This window comes from Coccinella septempunctata, chromosome 5 (genome assembly GCF_907165205.1).
Source record: "Coccinella septempunctata chromosome 5, icCocSept1.1, whole genome shotgun sequence".
Lineage (NCBI taxonomy): Eukaryota > Metazoa > Arthropoda > Insecta > Coleoptera > Coccinellidae > Coccinella > Coccinella septempunctata.
In genome coordinates, this window is record NC_058193.1 from 7965224 (window position 1) to 7989797 (window position 24574).

General features: G+C 36.2%; 1 protein-coding gene across 4 annotated transcripts in view; it reads right to left on the minus strand.

Annotated features, from left to right (window-relative positions):
• Positions 1-24574, minus strand: part of LOC123313834 (constitutive coactivator of PPAR-gamma-like protein 1 homolog) — a 277895-nt gene that overhangs the window by 215475 nt on the left and 37846 nt on the right. For all 4 annotated transcript variants that reach the window (XM_044898883.1, XM_044898881.1, XM_044898880.1 and 1 more), the window contains exon 4: positions 535-681. In XM_044898883.1, the coding sequence (XP_044754818.1) occupies positions 535-681 (147 nt within the window). The remainder of the gene's footprint in view (positions 1-534; positions 682-24574) is intronic.

Sequence of the window (24574 nt, forward strand, 5' to 3'; positions counted from 1 at the left end):
ACGTCGGCATCTTATTAAGGATTTTATTTCCCCACTACCTATTACTGGATATTTTGAGAAATTAGGACACGAATACTAGTGATGAATAATTTGTATATTCGAATATGTAATATTTAGATTATTACATATTCGAATATACAAATTATTCATACTATTAGTAGTTTCGACGATGTAAAAATGTATGTTGAAAATTGTCTTTTGGCACTTTTAAGTTTTCTACTTAACAAACCGAACATATTTTGCAGTACTCTACTTATCCTAGAAACGGGGCCACCTTTTTTCGAGAGGACAATCATTTTATCAACATGACAAGTTATAAAAAAATCACATACAACCATCTCTTAAGGTTATGGTCTAATATAGTTATTCATATTCTTTGAATTCTCTCTTGAATCTCTCTTCACCAAGGAACATGAAAAGTTTTCATTCAATCATGTTTACTCAAATCTTACCAATTCACAATTTTTTCATAATTGACAATTCATGATTCCTCAGGAAACAACGTCTTAAACATCTATAATTTTTTCAACTCACTTTGTAGGTAAGTTTCAAATTTTCTGAAGAAAAATATCTTGGTGGATCAAAGGCAGCATACTCGGCATCATCTGCCAATAGTCCATGAAAGCCATACTCTCTACAATAGGCAATTACTTCCTGATGGTGATCATCCATGGTGCACATCTTCAAACAATAAATAATAATATCAGAGATTATAAAACGAGAAAATTGGTTTCATTTTATTATTTACTAGCTGACGCGGCAAACCTAGTTTTGCCATTTAAATTATTTCTAGGGTAGATAATAATAACTAACTCATCGTGATTGCTTGATTGGTCGTAAGAAAAAGGAATGCCTTTTTTCTGTTCTGTACAATTTTTTTTTGGGAATATTTTGTTATAATAACCTTGCCCTAACAATAATAAACACAACAAAAAAAGAATTGTCCAATTTGGTGCGATCGTTTGAACAATAAAGCATTTTGAAGTAAACCATAGATCCTCTTTTATTAATATAGATAGATACAATACTAATACAATAAATTTGTATTGAAAATCATATGATTTTTTATACATGAATAAATGTATAAAGGGAGATACCTTGGACCCTATAGAATACCTCTACCAAAAATTAGGCCTGTATGCAGGGGGAATTGTCTAGGACATTGTACATACTCGAGTTTGTCAAATTAAGATATATGTGGTTAATAATTAAACGATGAAAAGTATATATTCTCATACATCCAGTTACGAGGAAGTCCATTAAGATTTTTGAGGGAAAAATGGAGGATTAACATTTTGATGGAGTATTTGAATTTGAAGGACTAGACGTGACGAAAATGTGTGGAAGGGAGCTGCACTTGCAAAAAAAATGCCACGTGTATATTTTCGAGACCGGTGGCTTTTCTTATTTTGAAGCTAATGATTCCAGAATAAAGGAAAACAATATAACCTGACAGTTTCACCAAGCCGAAACAATAAACCTTGCCATGAAACGTACAGATCGCAGACATGTTTTACGAGCGCTCCGTTGATTGTCTGCAAGAGTACGAAAGAATTCCTCAAAAATCTAAGATTCTTGCTGAAACATAGGGCTGAATAGAATTTTGATACCATTGATCTGAACTTTGCGTTTGTATTTTTATGTAAAATTTGCTATAAATCTATAACGAGAAGGAACCCTGGTGTGGATTGTGCTGGTTTTTGTGAAGGATCATATCATACCAATGAAACGTGCTGTGATATCAATAAAGGTCAGCTATCCGTTATCAGGCGTTTGGCTGATGGAAATGTGCTTCATGCAAATTGGGATCCCCAAACCTTCGAGGTGATTCACCGAAACGACGAGTCGCGCGACAAATTTCCGCAATATGGCGGAGTGAATGATGAGGCAATGGGGACAGAGGACGAATCCGTTCCAGAAAATCTTGGGATCTTGATTGGTCAACTCACCAAAGAGGTAAAGCTGCATTCGTAATCAATCCGCGGGCTGAAGTGCACTTCGGCACGAAATTTATTACCATTGGCAATGAGTTTGAAAAGGTCCGTAAATTTTGACTCGTACAGAATAAGCGATTTTGAGAAAAACTTCTCCATTTTAACGAGGTGATAGTCTCGGTTTATAAACATGAGGAGGAGAATAAAGTGTCTACTCTTACCTCTAGGCTGGACGGTGCAGAAAATTTCAATCGTCGTAATAATGTTGAGAAACAAAATGTTCCTGTTAGTAATGGAGCGACTCTTATTGAGATTGTATCAAGAATCGGTTCTCACACAGAAACTCCGATTGACTCTGACTTCATTGATCCGGAATTATCTCAAAAATAGAAGATTTTACGTGAAAGTGGAAGGAGAATGCTCCACAACAAGAGATATAGAGGCTGGAGTACCCCAAGGGTCAGTACTTGGGCCACTTCGGTACAACATATACATTCACGATATTCCGAAAAATCCAAGAACCATGCTAACGTTATATGCTGACGACACAGGCATAGCAACTCGACACCGCAACCCAGAAGTAATAGAACAAGTTCTACAAGAAACGATTGACGAAACAAATGACTGGTGCATAAAGTGGAAAATCAAACTCAATGGACAAAAGAGCCAAGCAATATTATTACAGAAGAGAAGACTGCGACCCACAATGAATGTAGAAGTTGACGGCGAAGAAATCGACTGGAAAAATGAAGCCAAATATTTAGGAATAACGCTTGACAAAGGACTTACTTGGAAAAGTCATATCAAACAAGCAATCGACAAAACGAAAGCAGCGATGAATAGACTCTACCCTTTAATAGGAAGAAGAAGCCACATGTCGAAAGAGACAAAATTGAAGATAATCAAAGCCGTTGCTAGGCCTCAACTGACTTATGGATCAGTTGCCTGGGGTTTCGCGGCAAAGAGCCACATCAAAAGAATTCAGGCCACTGAAAACAAGCTGCTACGATGTGCAATAGATGCACCTTGGTTTGTCAGGAATAGACAGATTTATAGGTATATAAAATGGGAAACCATAACGGAATTCATGAACAGAAAAGCAGAGAAATTATTCGAAACAGCGAAAAACCATCCGAATCAAGAACTCAGGAGACTAGTGGACTACGACCCAGAGGAAGACAAAAGGAGAATGCGAATTTACCGAAGGAGACCAAGAGATCAATCAAAAAGAGATTAAAATAACAACAGAAACTCATTGGTTCGTCTAACTGCAGATTTTCCCCTTGCTACACCAAAAAAAAAAAGAATCAGGTATACACCTCAGATCAACTTTGAGATAAAGTTCACGTTACCGCAGATCGTATGTATTTCGATACTCTCCCCGTAAATCCCCTACCCTTTGTCCTCACTGGATGAAAGTAATGTGTTGGAGCTGAATCTTGTTAAAAGTGAACGAGATATAAGGATAAATTCAGATGCATACCACCCGACGATATGAATATCGACAAGTGTTACGATCTGAATTGAGCTAGCCAATTTGCCATCGTCAAGGCCCCCAAATGGAGTACGCTCCACCGAAGAAAAGCAGATGCTGACCATGGTTTCGGCCTCATTTGGCCTCATCAGAGCAACATAGCATTTTTCTACGGTGGAGAACGTTTGGAATTGATGGAACTTTATTCAATGTTGGCGTGTTCTACTGGGTAATATTTACCTAGAGCGCCACCGAACATGAAACGGTGTCCGATTCAATCCACTCCAGATAGAAACCAAGACGAAGACAATAGCATATGTCCCATATTTTCCCTAATTCAGTACGCCGATTCGCTTTTGCGAACGTCAGACGCATGATGAATTGAGAAGTCTGGGACGCGCTCAGATCGCGGCAGAGAACGATGCCAGCGGTACAATAATGAAGAATGATAACGCCTAACGGCAATGAATTCATTGCCGTTAGGCGTTATCATTCTTCATTATTGAACGAGATATACTTCTATATCTCGTCATCTCTATATCACCATTATTTCATTTCTTCAAATGGTGATTTATTTTATTTTCATGATTGAATTTTGGACGGCTGTAGCCCGAGGATTTCAATTTCTTGTTATACAAGGGGAGGCCGAAATGACCATTACACGTATTTTTTTTTATAGGGAAAAGGTGCCGAAATGACCACTACATAATTTTTTTATACAGAAGGGGCCGAAAAAAACCATTGAATATCAAATTTGTATACGTATAAAATTATCGTATAAAAGTGTATAAGTTTATACGAGGCGCCAAAGAGATCGTTGTACGTATATATATATTTTTTTTTTCACACCTTTCGCGGTTAGGTTAGATCATCCGGGCTCGAGTGCCAAGGATGAATCCGTCAATGAGGATAGACCACCTGCCGTATGATTGTGACTGTGCCAGGATAACGGCCTTCTACATCCAACATATCGTGTTTGCAGGCATTTGGAGCTCCTGCAGATGTTGGACGGTTTTTTTATGGATAAGCCCATTGCAGCTGATGATAAGCGGCTTTATTTCCACCTGTTGCAGTTTCCATATATCTTTGACTTGTCTCGACAGTGCCTCATATTTGGAAATTTTATCTTTGTAGGTTTTCGCCAGAATCTGATCGAGAGGCACTGCAAAGTAAATAATAATGGCATCGTTCTTCTTTTTATCCCACACCACCATATCGGGTCGGTTATGTTCCACCCCCAGGTCAGTCAAGATCGGTATGTCCCAGTACACTTTGACGTTCTCGCTCTCTAGCAACGCTTGTGGTTTATTATAACATGGTGCGGGGTGAATAGCTGGATGAGTCCTTCTCCTAAGCACAACAGCTGATGTACAACCTTGCCCATATTGTTATGCCGGCTGAGGTACTTTGTTCCAGCTATAGCTGAGCAAGCCGATGTTGCACCGATTCTTCCTCTTATCTGCAAAGTCTACATTTTGTAGTTTCAACGTTTTGCTTCATTATAGGCGCTTTCTTTTTGGTGCTTCATGCACCGGTACAGCTCCGGGCTTCTCGCCCCTGAGCTGTTCCCAAATAAAACGGTTATTAGTGCGCCAACTGCGCGCAGCGAGTTGGATGATCAGCTGTTGAGCAAAATGACAAGAGACAAGTCCGGATTCGCGGTTCTTTGGATTATTTGTTTTCAGTTTGACTTTAAAGTCGTTGATTATTAATAAGTTCCACTATTTTTTCGAAATCTATTGCCATATATTTGGTTGAAAAACTTGATTTACCGGGTAAACATTACCCTTTCTTTGCTATGGAGAGTGAAAATATACGAAATACTGGATATGTCTGTAGATATAAAACTTGAAAAAATTATTTAACAATGATTTCATCTCTTAAAGCTTCGTTAATAATCCTCTTTGGTAAAAGTAGGTGAAGAGTGTTCTGATTTTACGAAAATTGCATTCAAGTACGTGAAATATCAACTTATTTGAAACGAAATGCTACATTTTCACTGATGGGCGCTACTAAACTGAAGTTTGTCGTTTATTCATTTGATCGATCTCTAAAAGTTATGCATTCATGAAAAAAATTATTAATTCACTCTTCAAACCTGAAAGAACGAATCCTATCTTCATTCAAAATCATTCAGTTCTAATTCCATCTAACATTGATTCTTTATTCATTTACTCAATAAAAAAACTAACTGATAGCTTCAATTGACGAAAAAATCAATCTTAGGTGGTCCATAAGGTGTATTACAGCCTTTTTATAGTATTAATCCACAAATTTCAACAATACACGACTTCTAATATTTGTTGACATATGTAAACATAACCAAAAAGTTTGTTTACGGGCTTCAAGCCCTCGACGTGCATCAGCATTTCGGTTGGTGCAAGAGGGGGCAGGGGAAGGGAACGCGAGCTGCTCCGGTGCTTCACGCCCCAATCAAAAAGAACGCGTCGGTGTTCGAGCGAGATGCACCGGAGCTGCCCAGGAGCTGCTCAAACGGTCAAAAAGAAAGCGTAATATATGTTTCGCGTAGACTGTTGTTGGCACAACCTGGTCTTGTATGGCCAAAATAGTTCCTTCAGTCTGAGGAAAAAGGTATCCTTGCTTGAGGTAAGTATTTGAATACTGCACATCTACCTCCGCCTGGTGTAAACTTGCATGGAACCGTCCGTGAAGCGGATTTGATTCCCAATTGCGCCTCAAATGTTCAAAAAGACCTTCTATTTCAGGTTCCGGATTTCCAGCTCCCTCAGAGGTTGTTCGGGGAAAATGCAAAGCAAATACCGGCTGATGTAGAGGTAAGGGTCCTTGTGTGGAGTAGTTTCTCTGTTTTATTTCATCTAATCTATCCATTTTATGTTTTGATGCGTATCAGTACTTACCTCTAACAAAACAACCTAACCTAACAAGAATATATCACAAATTTCCCGAAGTTCGAGTTCTCCACGAAGTCGTTACATTCAAATTAAAATCATAACAAACTACGCCGGACAACGGCCCTGCCGCCGGAGATCAACCGAATATAGTCAAAGAAGGAACGAAAGAATCCGTAGAGAACAGGGGAGATGTGCCTCCTCTGATACATTTTACGGGCGGATATGGTACATTAAGTCAGCTGAATTCTTATTCGGCTAGTATGTGAGTCCAGAGAATGTAAGCGTGAGTTACACTATCAACGGAAGCAGAAGGCACAATAGCCTCCGTCCGAATAGGCAGACCTATAGTATATCCAAATCCAAGAGGCCACCGGTAAACATTGCAGCATGCAATGATCACGCGTCAAGAACGTGATAACGCAGAGGTGTAGTAATAAATTGAATTCCGAGAGCGTTATATTTTAAAACTTTTTGAGTGTTCCAGTTCCGGTGAAAAATATGTATGCTTGACTACGAGTCTCAGTAATGAACAATTAATCTAAAGTTCCCACTTTAATAAATACTATGTATATAAATGTGTAACAATATTTTTTTTGTAAAAATGACTACCCCGTAGTGTCGTCAGAAGATGCAGAACTTTCCTCTAAGTTGACGATGACTGGTGTTATATCATCCATAATATTATCCAGTTTCCACATGTCTACCTCAACTTTTTGTTTGACATGTTTCACGCACTTTCTCCATCTTTCGGAAGTAACCCGTGAGAGAGCCTCTTGAAAAAGATTTTGTACGTCAGCCATTTTAAATGTGGTGTTTTTATCTGCCACAAAATTCTTGACATCGGCCCAAATCAATTCAATAGGGTTCAGTTCGAAGTGGTAGGGAGGTAATCTAAGTACAGTAATATTTTGGGCCTTTGCGGTTTCATCCACGATGTATTTTTCAAAGTTTTCTTTGTTCTGCCTGACTATCTGCAACTATTACGCTTTTATGAGGTCAGGGGTGAAATCAATATTTTTCTCCCTCAACCATTGTTGGATATCACTCTTTCTGAATTGTGAATTAAGAATTTTTTCCATTTTCCTTGAATGGTAAGGAGCATTATCTAAAACTACTATAGAATTTTCCTCCAATTTAGGAAGTATACCCTCGACCACTTTTCGAAGGACTGACCATCCATTTCTTCATGGTAGTCACCAGTTTTTTGGATTGGAAAGTCCAGAGTCCTCCAGTTAAAAAACCAGTGTCACTGCCAATATGACACACTATAATTCTTTGCCCTTTGCCTGGAAAAATATATTCGCTTCATTTGAAAAAGAATGTTGAAATTGTTTTCCACCAAAAAGGTACTTACATCAAGTTTCACAAAACTTTGATTGCTCGATCAACGATTTGGCATTCGATTTCACGAAGGAAATCATTGAAACTTTCATATTTCCGAATATATTGGAGGAGTAGCAGTTGAGAATCATCAAATGGGCGTGTATAGATAATTATTTGGTGCAAGAATGATATTCAGAATGCTTATGACCAACTTATCGACTGAAATCTAATTGACGTTCATCCGTCAATCGATCGTTGATTCTCTGATCAAGCTTTATGAAACCGAGGGTTAAACTCAAAATTCAAGACCTTCCCAGACGGATTTTTAATCCAGTAGATAATCCAGCAAGTAACGCTTGCCGAGAAGATGTAACTGTTTCATCGGTCCACACTTTGGATTTAGTATGACCGGCATTTACCCAAGTTTCATCCAAGCAGTAAATCTTCCTGTTTTCATCACGGAAGGTCCTAATTTTCGTGAGATAGTTTCTTCTCCAACATTTAATGTCGTCACGGTTCATAACAAAACTGTTGCGTTGGCGACGTCCATATTTGAAATTAAGTTTTTTCAATATTATAGAGAAGGTACTCTTCTTAAAATTTGGCAAGTTCGAGTCTTCATTAACTATTTTTAATACTTTCTCTATAGTCAGGTGTTCATTTCTGAAGAAAAACTCGTGAACTTTTCGCCGTATTACATTTTTATCGAAATCTGATAAGGACTCCCATTTGGTGGTCCGATTTTGATTTGTTGCCGGCTGTGATAGAACACCGGAATTTATGTATTCGGAAATAATTCTCCTAACACTTCGAGCTCCAATGCCGAGTGTCTCAGCAACTCGGAGTTCTACGTCCTTTAAACACATTCCTGCATTTTGAATAATCTCAATTTTATAAGTATTCAAAATCATATCTTTTATCTCGGCACTGAAGTGTCGTTTCAGACGTCTCTTTTTTGGAGGACTTAAGTCAACACGCGATTCCTCAGCAGTATCAGTACTTGACATTATCTTAAATGCTTGTAACTTGAATAACTTGCTACAACTATAAACCAATTTACGAAAGAAAAAGCAATGAATGATCTCTGCAGTTCTGCACAACAATTCGCATACAATCAATGAATCAAACGTAATGCGGTTCTGCATTACTCCCACCTGCAAACATGGCGTTCCTGAAGCTTTGACCAATAAGAGGAGTACCTTAAATACGATCACGCGTTAGTAAGTTTGTTTACGCTGGCCTCTCGGATTTGGATAGACTATAGGAAATATTCACATTCGACTACGGGGACGCGGCCGGTGGATGTTGATTGTATGATTGTTATGCTTGATTTTTATGAGCGGAGGACCGAAAAATGAACTCATTTTTATTTGAATATCTAGTTCAGGTGTTCGGAAAATGTATATAGCAATTACTTTCTGAAAATGAGGACATTTATATTCTATATCGATAATGAGGCGGAGAAAAGTGAAGCTAGCCCGTGGGGAGAATCGACTTCTGCGCATGTGCAGAAATATTAAGAATAAAAATACCTGATGGCCATTCATTGATATTCCTTGACATTCTCTAGTGAGAAGCAACGTTTGTAATCATATATAATCCATTCAAGAATGATTTACATCGCAGTAGGCCTCGAAAGTCCAGACGCAGCTTAATATCTGGTCACAAAAGATATTCAATAATTTCTATAGTTTCAATCACAGAACTGCAATATATAAATAAAACGTAGAATAGTATTTGAAAAGAAGAAATATTGAAATTCAGAGCACATTAATCAGCATCCAAAATTGTTACAATTATTTTTTTAATTTGTACGATTAAATTAAGAACAAAAAAGTAGTACAAAATTCAAATTATCGTCGGTCAGTGCATACATTCACATATATATCACTGTTCATTCTAAATACCAACCTAAATTCCGCAACACAAAATCTCAACTAATGGGCTATCACCAACTTAAATTCAATTTTCCATAGCCACTCGAGATGTCAATCATTCTTGAATGGACTATATCTATTATATTCTATACAATATACATAGACATATAGACATGGACTGTGCCTTCCCTTTATATCTATGTATGAAATACGGTCAAAAAAAGTGACAGAGAGAAACGCACGTCGGGCATGCAGTTGTCTTTTTCTAGAATTTTGATTGGTCCACACTCACCTCTATGTGAACAAAAAATTAAGAGACAGGTAAATGCCCGACGATCATTTCTCTCTTTCTATAATTTTCATGCTGACATTGCTCAGTCCATGTCTCTATGTCTATGATTCTATATCGATAATGAGGCAGAGAAAAGTGGAGCCAGCCCGTGGGAGGAATCGACTTCTGCGTATGTTCAGAAATATTAAGAATAAAAATACCTGATTACGTCTGTCTCTTTCTGATACATAATTTTATGAACTGACAGGAATGAAATGATTTCACTTCACAACCATTCGAATATTTTCCTTAACCTTAACCTAACAATATGTTGATATTGGTTTGAACCAGGTTCAAACTCAGGTTTTGATTACGTAGTACTGTATTTTATCGTTTTATTTCTAATAAGTAGAAGTTAAAATTCATGAAACTTCATCATATTGCAACACTAGACGCTCGGATTCATAACAGAAGTGAAACATTATGTATGTATGTTTGTCCTCCCCCGAGTTGGTTCCTGTTATTTTGCGAAGGTTCAGAAAATTGAAGACCAAATTCGACAATATCTACATAACTCCAGACAGAGATCCCCAACAGATGGCATATTACAAATCTGTCAAAACTGAACTGGATCAACGCTTGGCTGCAGGAGAGTCAAATCTCCGTATATAAATATACATATGACATTATTTGTCTAAAAGAGACATGGCTTAGTGATTCGGTTTACGATGGTGAAGTGTTACCCATAGAACTATAAAGATATAGAATTTGAGCGTTCCGTTAAAATGTATATGTTACGGGCAATGTAATTATTTAGGTCAGTATTCATAATGCTTGGTTATTATGAATAATGACCATTAAAATCGGGCAATTTGATAAATTTGAATTACTTTACAATAATTTCTCACATTGCCCGGTCATTATAAATACCGCTATTATTTCTTTGGGCACTTTGATTAATTGACACCAAAGGGACAACCTATGTGAAAAGAATGGCGAAGATATTCCACAGATAGAGATTTAACTAAGAGAATGTGCAAGATTGTCATTCAAGATAGGCTATAGTCGATGTGGCTGTAAAGGTAGCTGTAAATCCGACGAGCGCAAGTGTCGTAAAGAAAAAAAGCTATGTAACTCGAAATGTCACAAAAGTGGAAGCTGCTCTAATGAATAGAGCCTCTATTGGCCTGTATTGCTACGTATTGACATTTTGTGTGAATATAAATTTGAAAGTACGTACATATCTAATACTTTAGTTTTATTTGGACTCACGTTTTGTTTGTACTTATTTCATCCCACCGGTTTGTTTGTCAGCATGTGAAATTTTATTTGTTATGTTTTGTTTGTTACTTTGTCAGTCAGGTATGCAAAATTTGTTATTTTTTATAATAAATATGAATAATATATAATTTTCAAATTGCCCACCTGATTTTTAGCATTATACATAATAACCGGGCAATGTAATATTTGCAACATAATTTATCATTTTGTCATATCCTTTTGGGCACTTTTTAAATTGCCCGGGCATTATAAACAATGCCCAATTATTTACATTGCCCGTAACATATACAAAAGTGTAGCTCCCGATCCAGCTCCCGCTGGCGATGTACGCATGCGTCGTGAACTATTGCGCATGAGAGAAGGGGCATGTCATTCTGTTACCTTGGTTACCATATGTGACATAATTCAAATAACAAAACAACAGTTTTCCTCAGAGTTTTCGCATTATTTAATTATCTCTCCAGTTTTCTTTCGTTTATTTGTTTGTTTGTTCGTTGTTCGTTATATTTGTTCGTTGTTTGTTCGCTATTGTTCCGTGTCTGTTTTATTGTTCTTTAGTTTAAATAGTTTTTTAAGGCAGAATTCAGATCACAGGGATGCCCAAACAAGTAAGTTTAATCAATTGAACATATACATAATTAATTTTCGTGAGAAATACCGGAAAATTGAGTTTCAACTTTGAATTTTCTTTCAGTTGAAATGGGTAAAGAGATATTTTGTATGCGATAGCTTCATCGGTGAGTTCACATTTAGAGAATTTCTTTGAGCTAATTTGAAAATTTTAGTTTCCCTAAAGATGCTTCTATCTATGAACAATGGAAGAAATTTTGTTTAGATGCTATAGATATCGTCAGAGAAGAAGATGATCTGAGGAAGATGTTGATCTGCAGCAAGCATTTCACCAAGACTCTTTACAAGTCCAAGTATCTCAAATCAAATTCAGTACAATCTAAAATAGATTGTACTAAAGAAGGTCAGTAGACTTTTATTTTTTATTCTATATTTGAATAATTCGGATTGCATAGTGAGTATATAATTATTTCTGAAGGTCCCCCTTTTCTAAATCACATAGCCTCAACAAATTTCATCTTCAAAAATTCACTGATGTGTGTATCAATAAAATGAATAGTGAAGAATGATTCAAAACATGCGATTTGATAATAATTAAAAGTAATATCGTTTTGTAGGTTCATTCGAAATGAAAGCTGTGTTTTTTCATGAAATACTTCGTGGAAGGCTTCAGAATTATTACGTAACTTATTTTATCATTCGGAACTAGTATATGTTTCCATTATTATACGAATTAAAAAAATTGTCGCGCTTATGTTACATTTCCAAACATTGAGGAATACCAATTTTTAAAAATTTATTTCAGATTCAATGGACCCAATAAGTACTACCAATTTTGTTGGCAGTCCTATGGATCTTGGCACTCCTATAGTGAATCCAACAGAGACAATAATAAGTCTGAATATCCAATAATGTAAAATATAATATATTAACTCGAGATGTCTCTGGCAATACAATTACCTGAAATATATCGATATGTTCAGTGCACAAAAGCTTAACTACGATCTTTGAGTATGTATAAATAATTAATACTCAATGCTGCGATATAAATTGTTCATATAGCCACATAAAACTTTTTTTCAGCGGTGATTAGAAAAAGAAGGTCCAGTAATGGTTCAATTGTAACAAATTCCTCCAAGAAGTCGAAGCAAAGTTTAGAAACTTTGCTGAACAAGAAAAATAAAACTATTAAAGCGTTGCAACAACGTTGCAGGAGACTGAAAACTAAAGTAGAGGAAGGATCTAGTTAAACATCTGAAAAAGAAGAACATCATATCAGAAGAAGTTGTAGAAATGATTTTGGTAAGTATAACGAACAAAGAAATAATTCAACATTTAATATGGAAGTTAAGTTCCTTCATTAAATAACACTATTGATCAAATGGTCATATTTATTAAGACAAAATAATGATTATAATACATATGATTATAAGATAAAATACAAAAATTTCCATTTTATAGTGTCTATATACATAAAAAAACTATATACATCAAAAAACTATATACATAAAAAAATATAAGTAACATACATTCTAATAAAAAATTAATTAACTTATTTCAAAATCTATATACATTTTTTCTACCACCCCTATCCATTTTCCTGAAATCCACTATCCTGATTTCATATAACATGGAGGAAGAGGTCCATTAACTTTCACTCAACCTGCACTAAATCTTCCCTGTGTACCTGTGCCTTTTCAAGAAATAATAAAAAGAAGTATAAAAAATAAGAAGTTGAGGAAACAAAAAACATACTCTGAAGAAATGAGGAAGTTTGCACTCACACTGCAGTCAGTGCAGTTTTATTCCTCCAGAGCATATGATTACATAAGAAGAACTTGGAAGAATTTACTGCCACATCCATCTACCATACGTAATTGGTACAGTGTGGTAGATGGGAAGCCAGGATTCACAAGAGAAGCATTTAGTGCCCTGAAAAGTTTTTGTACCAACAAAAAAACATTTTGTAATATTGTCATAGACGAGATGAAGATCAAGGAGGAGATCGTTTCCTCTGGAAGTAGATTTTACGGGGTAGTGGACATGGGAACTAAGTTAACAACTCAGCATGAGGGGGCCACTAAAGCTTCATATGCCTTGGTGTTTATGGCGGTGGCAATTAATGACCATTGGAAAATACCCTTAGGTTATTTTTTAAATAAAAGTTTGACAGTGCAAGAAAGATCAAATTTATCAGTTAAATGTTTAGAGCTGCTTCAAGAGTCAGGCGCCATAGTGCACTCTATTACCTTTGATGGGGCATCATCAAACCTCTCAATGTGTCAATATGTAGGTGCAAATTTCAATATTTTCTCTCCAGATTTTAAGCCATGGTTCACAAACCCAGCAACTGGTGAGAAAATATTGATATTTCTGGATGCCTGCCATATGATCTAACTCGTGAGAAACACCCTGGGAGACTGGGGTGTTTTAAAAAATGCTGGCAAAAATATTGAATGGAAATATATAGTAGATTTAGTGGGCATCCAGAAAAGTGAGGGTTTGCATGCTGCCAATAAATTATCTGAAAAACACATTAAATTTAACGAAAATCGAATGAACGTAAAGTTGGCTGTCCAAACGTTAAGCTCCAGTACTTCAAAAGCTCTGACTTTTTGCCGAATAAAAGGCTATAAAGATGTTCAAAATTCTGAGGTTGAGGTGAAATCTTTAATAATGCTTTTGACCTCTTGAATGTTCGGAACAAATTTTCAAAAAAAATGCTTACAATGTATCTTTGAAACAGGATAATTCAAAAGAGATGGCTGAGAAAGCCAAAGAAATTATGCAGTACATCAAATGCTTAACAGATAGCGAAGGTAATAGACTGTTGCAGTGTTCAAGCAAAACAGGATTTTTGGGATTCATTGTTGATTTGATGAATTATACACCATATTGTCAACAAAAGGTTTGGAGTTCCTACTGAGTTTCAAACTCAAGATTTGTTGGAGACCTTCTTTAGCGCCATTAGAAGTAGAGGGGGTTTTAACAATAATCCTAATGCCAAGCAATTTGAATCGATATATAAACGTCTTTTAGTGAAACATGAAATAAGCACATCCAACTCAAACTGCTTGGCAGATGGTATTGAGATCTTAAATGCTTCTTCGCGCAGAAGTTCTCCAGAGAAATTGGAGATATAATGGAACTTACCAATATTTAATTTGACCATGATTATATAAAAACTATGTAAGGTATTTCACCTTTTGTTGATGATGTGATGAAGTATATTGGTGGTTTCATAGTTGGGAAATTGATTAGAAAGAGGGTTGTCACATGTGATATCTGTATTCAACATCTTACAGTTAATAGTACTACTTCAACTTTAATAAATTTGAAGAATAGAGGACCTTTCCTTCATCCATCTGAAGATGTGATTCACATATGTGAAGGGAGTGAAAACATGATAAGACGTTTCAAAGATACCTTATTCAATAATACTCGAATAATCAATTTCCTAACTAATCAAATTATGCAATGGGTCAACTATCAAATCATATTTGAATCCAATGAAATGGATTGCCACATAAAAAGCCAGGATATTTTGGAGAATCATAAGATTATTTTAATAAAGCTGATTATAAAAATCTATTTGAAAGTTCGAATGTATCATGAATGTAGGGCAGTTTCTGAAAAAGATAACTATATTCGTCAAAAATATTCTAGGCTCATTTTATTCAGTGGCCAATAATCTCAGTTTCCTTGAACACTGTTGCTCAATGAGGGAGCACTCTATTTTAACATTTCCTTCATTATTATTTGATCACAAGCTCTGATCTAACCATTTTTATGTATCCCCTCATCACCATCAATTGGTAGATTAGTAAATTTGCCTACTTGTGTACATTGACATTCTCTAGTGGTAATGGTCCATGATACCATTTCATTGCCACCACCATCAACAGCTAAGGTAGTAACTTTTCATGTATAGACACCAATCTGAAATGATGAAAATGTTAATATAAATAAAATTGTTGGGTCCTCCTTTAACCATGTCCATTAAAAAGAAACTAGTAAAAGTCATAACATATTTAATGAGAAATAAGTATAAATTAGATGAGAATTACTTTTTGTCAAAGCAGGATTTACTCTTAATTCAATCAATAAATAGGTACAAATAATGTATTATGTTATCAGTGGATGAAATAACAAAAGGCTACATGCCAGAGTAAATGTCGAATGCTGAAATACCAAAAAGATATAGTGAGCAGTGCAAACCAAATTTGCAGAGAACAGCGTTGTAGTGGTAGTTTATATTCTCTGGGTATTCATCTTCTTGTTTTTCACCTACTCTCTGATATTTGAAAATTTAACGCAAGGTTATAAATCAGTGTTGACAACTCATAAATGAATAATAATTCTCAAAAATGCAACTCAAAATTTAATCATCTGAACTGAACTGCTTCTACCTGATTCTCCTGATATATTCTTCAAATGATCTCTTGTGTCCTTCATTCATACTTCTTGTAACAGATCAGATTACGCATTCAAATGTTCCTTAGATGGACAATAAAGCATTAAACCCTACAAGATGTAATTTTATTGTATGAATGAAACATTTCCTTAGTGAAATGTAAAATACAAAATTCATACCTTTCTACACTGACCAATTTGTTGCCAAGTAAATCCTGTAGATCCAAAATCACCTGAGTTCACATAGCGCATTATATCATCAAAAAAACTCTTTGGTACTCTTCACTCTCTGGAGACCACACTAACTTCACCACCTCATGGGTACGATTTTAGTATACCACGGTTTTTTCACGGAGCTAGCACAAGTCTTTTAATTCTAAATAATTACTAAAAACAGATTTAGATTAGATCTAGAGTTATAGGAAACGCGTTGAAGTGGCTCATTTCCTATGTATATGATCTTTGGCAGTGTGTGAAGATAACAATAGATGGCCAAACATCTTTCTCAAGTTAGCTCATGAATGAATTTGGTATACCACAGGGAAGCATCCTTGGAGTGTTATTATTTTTGATAATGATCAATGATATGTGTGAAGTTGCTGATTCGATCGAAGATACAGAATCGACCAATTTTGTAGATGATTCTAATTTTTTAATAACAGTACGTGATAAGAATGAACTACAGCTAAAATGCAAGAATTTTTATAAAAAAATTCAAGAATGGCTATTGTGAAACAATTTCGTCTTGAACAAGAATAAGACTGATATAGTGGTTTTTCGATCTAACAGAATAAATGAGGACCAACCAGCGATGAATTTGGTTGAGGACATAGTTAAAACATCGACGTTCACCAGATTTCTGGGGGTCATTATAGATGAGTTTCTACAATGGTCAAAGCATATAGAGGATCTTTTGAATAAATTAAATCAAGTATGTTATGCTATGAGAGTAATGAATAAATACATTCAGAATGATACGAAGAGGATAATATATTACGCCAATTATGAGTCTCTGATCAGATATGGAATAATTTTTTGGGGGCTGAGCCCAGCAGTTAAGTCAATATTTATTAATCAGAAAAGAATACTTAGGTTAATACTAGGCATGAGCTTCAGAGAATCATGCAGAGGAAAATTCAGGCAGCAGGGCTTTTTGACGGTTCATGGATTATACATTCATGAATGTCTAATGTATTTGTATAAACATAAAAATGAATTTCTAACTAATAATACAAATACTACTTATAGAACAAGAACAGCAGATATTAACTTTCCATACCATCGATTGTCTCTTTCTAAAAAAAAATCCATCCTATATGTGTGTTAAGATGCTCAATAGATTACCTTATAATCTCAAAGTAATCAATAATCACAAACAGTTCAAAACTAGAACAAAGAAATATTTGGTAGAGCTAGAGCCATATTGATTGGCAGATTACTTATGTACTATTTAAAATTTTGTTTTGTACTAGTTATTCATGACGCTGTTTCATTTTGTGTTTTCTTGTAAGAAAATATCATCTGAAATAAAGATCTCTATCTATCTATCTCCAAATTGGTATATCTGGTCGAAGAATTTTGGCTTTGCTGGATAGTGGAAGTAACGTTTCATTGTTGGGTGGTCCCTCTTTATTTTTGTTGAAAAAGCTTAACTTAGACTACAATCTATCTGTTCATTTAACGACTGCAGACGGTCAGGTTCAGAACACATTAGGGTGTGTTTGGTTGCCTGTATCTTTGGCAGATAAATTTAAGTCTTTAAAATTTCTTGTTGTACCAGCTATTTCACATGATATTATTCTTGGTATGGATCTTAATCAGAGCATTCAATTTAAAAATTGATTAGTCGGAATTTTCTTTTAATTCTTCCGAACTTTCTTCGGCTGCTATACATGCTATTCAACCAGCTGATTCTTTATCGGATCTTCAGAGAGATCTTTTCAAATCAATAGGACCTGAAGACAGAATAGGTAGAACGCATTTATTGACTGAAGGTGCTCCAATCAGGCAACGACAATATCCGTTATCTCCGGCTATGCAGGACGTATTGAATAAGCATATAGATGATATGTTGAGGCTTGATATTATCAAACCTGTTAATATTTGTTCACCGTGGTTTTCTCCTCTATGGTTAGTTAGAAAAAGGATGGAACATACAGGGTTTGTTTTGATGGTAGAAAGCTAAATTCGGTAACTCTGCAAGATTAGTATCCAATGCCGTTAATAGATACTATAATTTCGAAAGTTAAGAATGCTTCTTCCATAGACTTAAAGTTAGCCTTTTTCCAAATTCCGCTCGATGAAGACTCCAAGTTAAAGACAACATTTTCAGTAGGTCCTTTCGTTTGCATAAAAAGTGTAGCACTTTTCTACACTCGATTTGATTTACACCAGTGTAGAGGAAGTGTTGTTTATCTACACATAGTCAAAAGGAGATGTAGATAAACTACACCTCCTCTACACTGGTGTAGTATTCGTTTGCTGATTGAATTTACACCAGTGTAGAGGAAGTGTTGTTTATCTACACATAGTCAAAAGGAGATGTAGATAAACTACACCTCCTCTGCACTGGTGTAACTTCAATCAGCAAACGAATACTAAAATCGAGTGTAGAAAAGTGCTACACTTTTTGTGCAAACGAAAGGACCTAGTTCCAGGTAGAGGTTTGTTTTGTTTCAACTTCCCTTCAGTTCAAATAATGCAACTCAAGCTATGTGAAGACTTATGGATACGATTATTGGACCTTTTCTTGAGCTTTATGTATTTTACTATCTCGATGACATTATTATTATAACACCTGACTTCGAAACGCATTTAGCTACTTTGAAAGAAATATTTAACCGTCTGAAAGAAGCCAATTCAACTGTCAACTTTAATAAGTGTAGATTTTATCGACCTTCCCTTAAATTCCTAGGATTTTTGGTAGACGAACAGGGACTTAGAACTGATCCAGAGAAAATTGCTACTATTTTGAATTATCCGGTTCCCACTAATACAAGTCAAATTAGGAGATTGATAGGTTTAGTTGGTTATTACCGTAGATTCTTGAAAAATTTCGCTACAGTTTGTTCACCAATCTCTGATTTACTAAAGGGGCGCAAAAAAGAAGAGTCTATAGTTTGGACAGAGGAGGCTGACAAAGCATTTGCCGAGGCCGAGATCAAGAAATTGTTGACTTCTGCACCAGTACTCGCAAGTCCTGATATTTCGAGGAGGTTTTATATAGCCATTGACGCTTCTGATGTTGGAGTAGGAAGGGTAATCTTTCAGGTAGAAGATGGTTTGGAACATCCCATTGCATTTTTTAGTAAGACACTGACTAAAACTCAACGTAAAGTATTCACAACTGAAAAAGAGTGTTATGCAATTTTATGTAGTATTGAGCGATTTCGAGTCTTTGTGGAGGGAACTGAGTTCACCGTTATTACAGATCACTCCAGTTTAACATGGCTTCTCTCTATGAAAATTCCCAGCCCACGATTAGCTAGGTGGATTGTTGAATTATCTTGCCATAAGTTTGAGATAGTACACCGAAGCGGTTCTCTTAACAATGTAGCAGATTCTCTTTCTCGTATCCCTGAATCTCTGGAAATTTCGGTTTTGGACCTTTCTAACTTAAAACCTGATAAATGGTATCGCGGAATGCGCGATCCCCATGTCTATCCTGATTTTAGAGTTTCCGGGTATATCTTATATAAGCATATTTTGAACAGATCTAATTTTTCTGACGATTCATTTGACTGGAAGATAGTCGTTCCTACCGCTAACAGATAAGAACTTTTAAGGAAACATCATGATGATCCTTTAGCAGCTCATCTCGGTGATTTTAAGACTTTATCTAGATTATCCGAAATATACTATTGGCCGAAAATGAGAAATTCAGTTTTATCTTATGTAAGGAATTGCAAGATTTGTGCTTCGTGTAAAGCAGATAATTTGCCTCAGGCTGGATTAATAAGAAACTATAGAAATATTAACTTCCCATTTCAATTGATTTCTCTGGATTTATTAGGCCCTTATCCTAGGTCTACCAATGGTAATCAGTATATATTAGTAGTTACGGATTGGTTCACCAAATTTGTATTTGTTCATCCTATGATTAAAGCTACTGCTAGGGGTATAGTTAAATTTATCGAAAGTCAAGTTTTTCTAATTTTTTGAGTTCCTCAGATTATAGTGGCAGACAATAGCCCTCAATTTATTTCAAATGGATTTAAGAAAATGGTTAAAAGGTATAATGTTCAAAAGATTTGGTATAATGCTAAATATTTTCCACAAATATAAATCCTACAGAACGTGTAAATAGAACAATTACCACTCAGTGGCATAGCGAGGGGGGGGGGGGCAAGGGGGGGCATCATGCCCCGGGCGCTACTCACAAAGGGGCGCCAAATGGTTCGCAAAACAAAAAAATTGCTGGATAATTTTAAAATTGATTTTTGGAATATTTCAAATCAGTGTTATGAAATAGGTGTTAATTCGTAAATAATAAAGAAAACAGGAACAATGATGGTCTATATCAAACTATAGTAATATATTCACAATACATAAAAACTGGCAGTGCTAACTTGACCTGTATCTGTCAGCACTGTTATGGCAACTACTCTTTGAGGATACATAAATTGTCTCCTTTCTTGATTCGTTTGATATAATTGAGGAACCCAAGAGGGAAATTCGGGATTTACTCGAGCGTGTCAGATCTCAGATGAATATAAAGCCGGCCACAGATACAGAGATAAGACGGCGTGCAACATGCAACATGCAAAGAATGACAACCATCAACTTTCGCACTTATTGCCCACACACGTGAGAGAAAAGAACACGGAATAATGCGCAAAGAACACTCATAATAGTAGTAGTTCGAAAATGTCATCAGTGGGAGATGAGGAATATTGACTTATGGCAGTGGCGTACGCTTGTTTGGTGAAAAAGATGCAATTGAACGAGCCATTCATCAACGACATACGATATATAGATGAAAGAATCCTTGTGCTGTCATTGAATGCAGAATCCGGAAGAACACATTTCATAAGTGTTTATGCCCCAGACAGCAGTCGAAAAAAAGAAGAAACAGATGCTTTCTACGAAAATATTGAGGCAGAACTGAGAAAAATACCGCCAACCGAAAGAATAATAATTTTGGGAGATCTGAATGCTCTAGTGTGATACCTGGGATAATGAATCGATTCAACGAAGACCAACTCAACGATAATGGAGAAATTCTTGTCGACTTCTGCGCACGCCACTCTCTAAGGATAAACAATACCTTTTATCCGCACAAACTTCAGCACAAAATAACATGGCAAAACTCCCGTGGTCAGCACTCAATGATAGATTTCGTCCTATCGAACAGAGCCATACATCCATCCCAAGTCTTAGATGTCCGAAGCATAACATCAGCAAATATCGGCTCGGACCACAATCTTGTTCGGTGCAAGCTACGAATAAACATGCAGAGAAAAAGGCAGGATAAAAACAACATCATAAAAACTAAATTCAATATCGAATCTCTCACAAACACATCAACAAAAAACCTTTATCATACACGTCTCCAACAAAAAATCGAAATGAATGGGGTTGGTGAAATGGATGACGTAGAAACATGCTGGAAAAAAATAAATAATAACATCAAAACAGCGGCGATAGAAGCAATTGGTCAGAGACAAGTGAAAACAGTAGAGAGATCCAACAACAAAGAATGGTATTGCCCAGAAATAAAAGAATTAGCGAACAAGAAAAGGGTAGCCTACATCAAATACAGAAGCAAGAAAACACCGGAAGAGAGAAGTCGATGTATAGAAGAAGTCAGAAACAGGGTCAATGCGGAGATAAGAGACATAAAGCGGAAATACTGGGAACAATTCACTTCGGAGATGGAACACGACCTTTATGGAGCTCAAAAAAAAATCTGGGGTTGATACAGTTCGATTTTTATTCTTTACAGTTTTATCATGTTTGTTAAAGATTTCTGTAACGCAGGAGGTATGTTGCATTCCCAGTAGATGTCATGTTATAAGATCCGTTAAATTCAATTTTGCATTAGAATTAATATGTGTAAACAACTAAATTTTTTTCTTCAATTTTTTTTATATCGCTTATCTCTTGAGTCGAGTTCTACATTAGATTTATTTCGAATTTCGTTCTTTTCCATCGTAGCCGTTGCGCAGTGAATTTAAAAATTTCGACAAACAGTAGAGTTTATTGAACAGCATTTTTGAGTATTTTTATAGCTGAATTAATTCTGCTGATTAAGGCGTTAGCAATTAAATTTGGATAGCCAAGTCGAATTTTATTCAACTGCAATTGAGTGAAAAAATCCTCGACTACGAGGGTAAGTTACATGCAAATTAAATTCAAAACTAGTAAATCTTTTTTTCTAATTTCATCCTCAGATTTTTTTTTACGTACTGTAATTTTCACCTTTGGACTTATTTAAACCCGTTCGAGTTTTGGAAAGGAAATTTTGGGGTGAATGGTGAATACCTCCTGGGTCTTATTGGTTTTATGGATCATAGCTTGTCTAGGAAAGATTCACTCCATACTTGGTTTGGTGCGTTTCACTTGCGAGGGGAGTTCATCCTGATTTAAGATAAGTTCCTTATCATACCTGGTTATAGTAGCATTCATTTCTTTAATTATCAGTTGTCACTTCAGTATTGATAACAAATAGTGAACATTGTTCTAAGTGCCGGTATTTCACTTACTTAGTTTTCAATAGCCATTTGTACAAAAATTTTCAAAATTTTTCATGAAATTTTACCCTATAGTATTAAGGATTTTTTTTTGCATGTAAAGGTTAATCCTGTAGTCAATAGATTGGTTAGTATGCAGGTATGAAACCTGAGTTTTATCATTATTAAGGCATCAAACCCAACCCTGATTGAGTGTCTCATAATAAATTTGATATTGGAGATTACAAAATTATTGATTTCGTTGTATTATCACAGAAACTGAATTTAAGACAGAAAATACCGTAGCAGGGTGTGCTGAGGAACAAGAGGAAGGAGGTGGCAGAATACACAAAAACGGCGCAAATCGACGGGAAAACGTGAGAAGAATATTTCGAAGGATTGCACTGTGCTCACGAGGAGCAGGAAGATGATCACTATGATGAAGTTGCGGAAAATATAGGGGCGTCCGAGATCATCAACCAGGCAGTAGAAGAAGCAATCCAAAAACTGAAAAATCGTAAATCCCCAGGTCCAGACGAGATACCAAATGAACTTCTTAAGTATGGAGGACCCCAACTTAGTAACGAACTGAAATCTCTGTTCAACAGAGAAAAGGTTCCAGAGGAATGGAAAAAGAGTGTAAAAATACCCATCTTCAAGAAGGGGGACAGGAAAAAACCCGAAAATTTCAGAGGAATCACCTTACTGAATTCAACTATGAAGCTTCTTACGAAGATCCTGACGGATATGATACAGCGACACACGAAAATCTCCGAAGAGCAGCAGGGATTTAGGAAAAACCGATCAACTCTGGACGCAATATATATAGTCCGACAGCTTATAGAAAAGTCCATCGAGTACAACAAGCCCATGTACATGTGTTTCATAGACCTGACAAAGGCTTTTGATCGAGTCCAACTGAGAGGTGTCACTCGCATCATGAAGAAAAAACATGTCTCTGGTGATATCGTAAAAATTGTAAGGGAACTTAATCACGAAACTTCCACTAGGATAATGACAAACAAGGGTCTCACAAAAAAAATACCAACACCGACAGGAATAAGGCAGGGAGATTTCTTAAGTCCCCAACTATTCAACCTTATAATGGACGACATAACAGAAGAACTGAAGGAAACAACAAGAGGGTATAAGCTGACAACTGGCGAAATAAAGATAATCTGCTACGCCGACGATGCAGTAATTGTGGCTGAGAACGAAGACGATCTACAGAGGCTCCTGTTTAAGTTCTACACAAAGGCAAGAGAACTTAACATGGAAATATCTACCACAAAAACGAAGTCACTCGTTGTCTCAAAGGAACCTACCAGATGCAAACTTGTAGTTGAGGACCGACCGATTGAGCAAGTCATGACGGTTACATACTTGGGTGTACAGATCTCGTCTAATCAGGACAGAATAAGGGAAATCAGAGACCAAACAAATAAGGCGGCAAGAATATCGGGTGCTCTTAGAAACATTGTGTGGAATAACAAACACATGCGTAAGAAAGCCAAAACCAGAATATACAAAACTATCGTGAGACCAATAATGACATATGGGATTGAAACGAGAGCCGACACTAAATTAATGAAGAACGCACTACGAACTTCCGAGATGAAAGTGCTCAGAAACGTCCTAGGCCTCACATTACGAGACAGAAGGAGAAACGAAGAAATTCGAAGGGAATGTGATGTTCCGGATATAGTCCGATGGGGTCGCAATAGGAGAAGGTCATGGAATGCCCACGTGGAAAGAATGGGCGAGGGAAGAATTGCGAAGATTGCGAGAGACGGAACACCGGGAACACGCCGACCGTTGGGAAGACCACCAAAACGTTGGAGAGACTCATGGACATCCATCTCTCAGGAGTCATAATTGGAAAATACA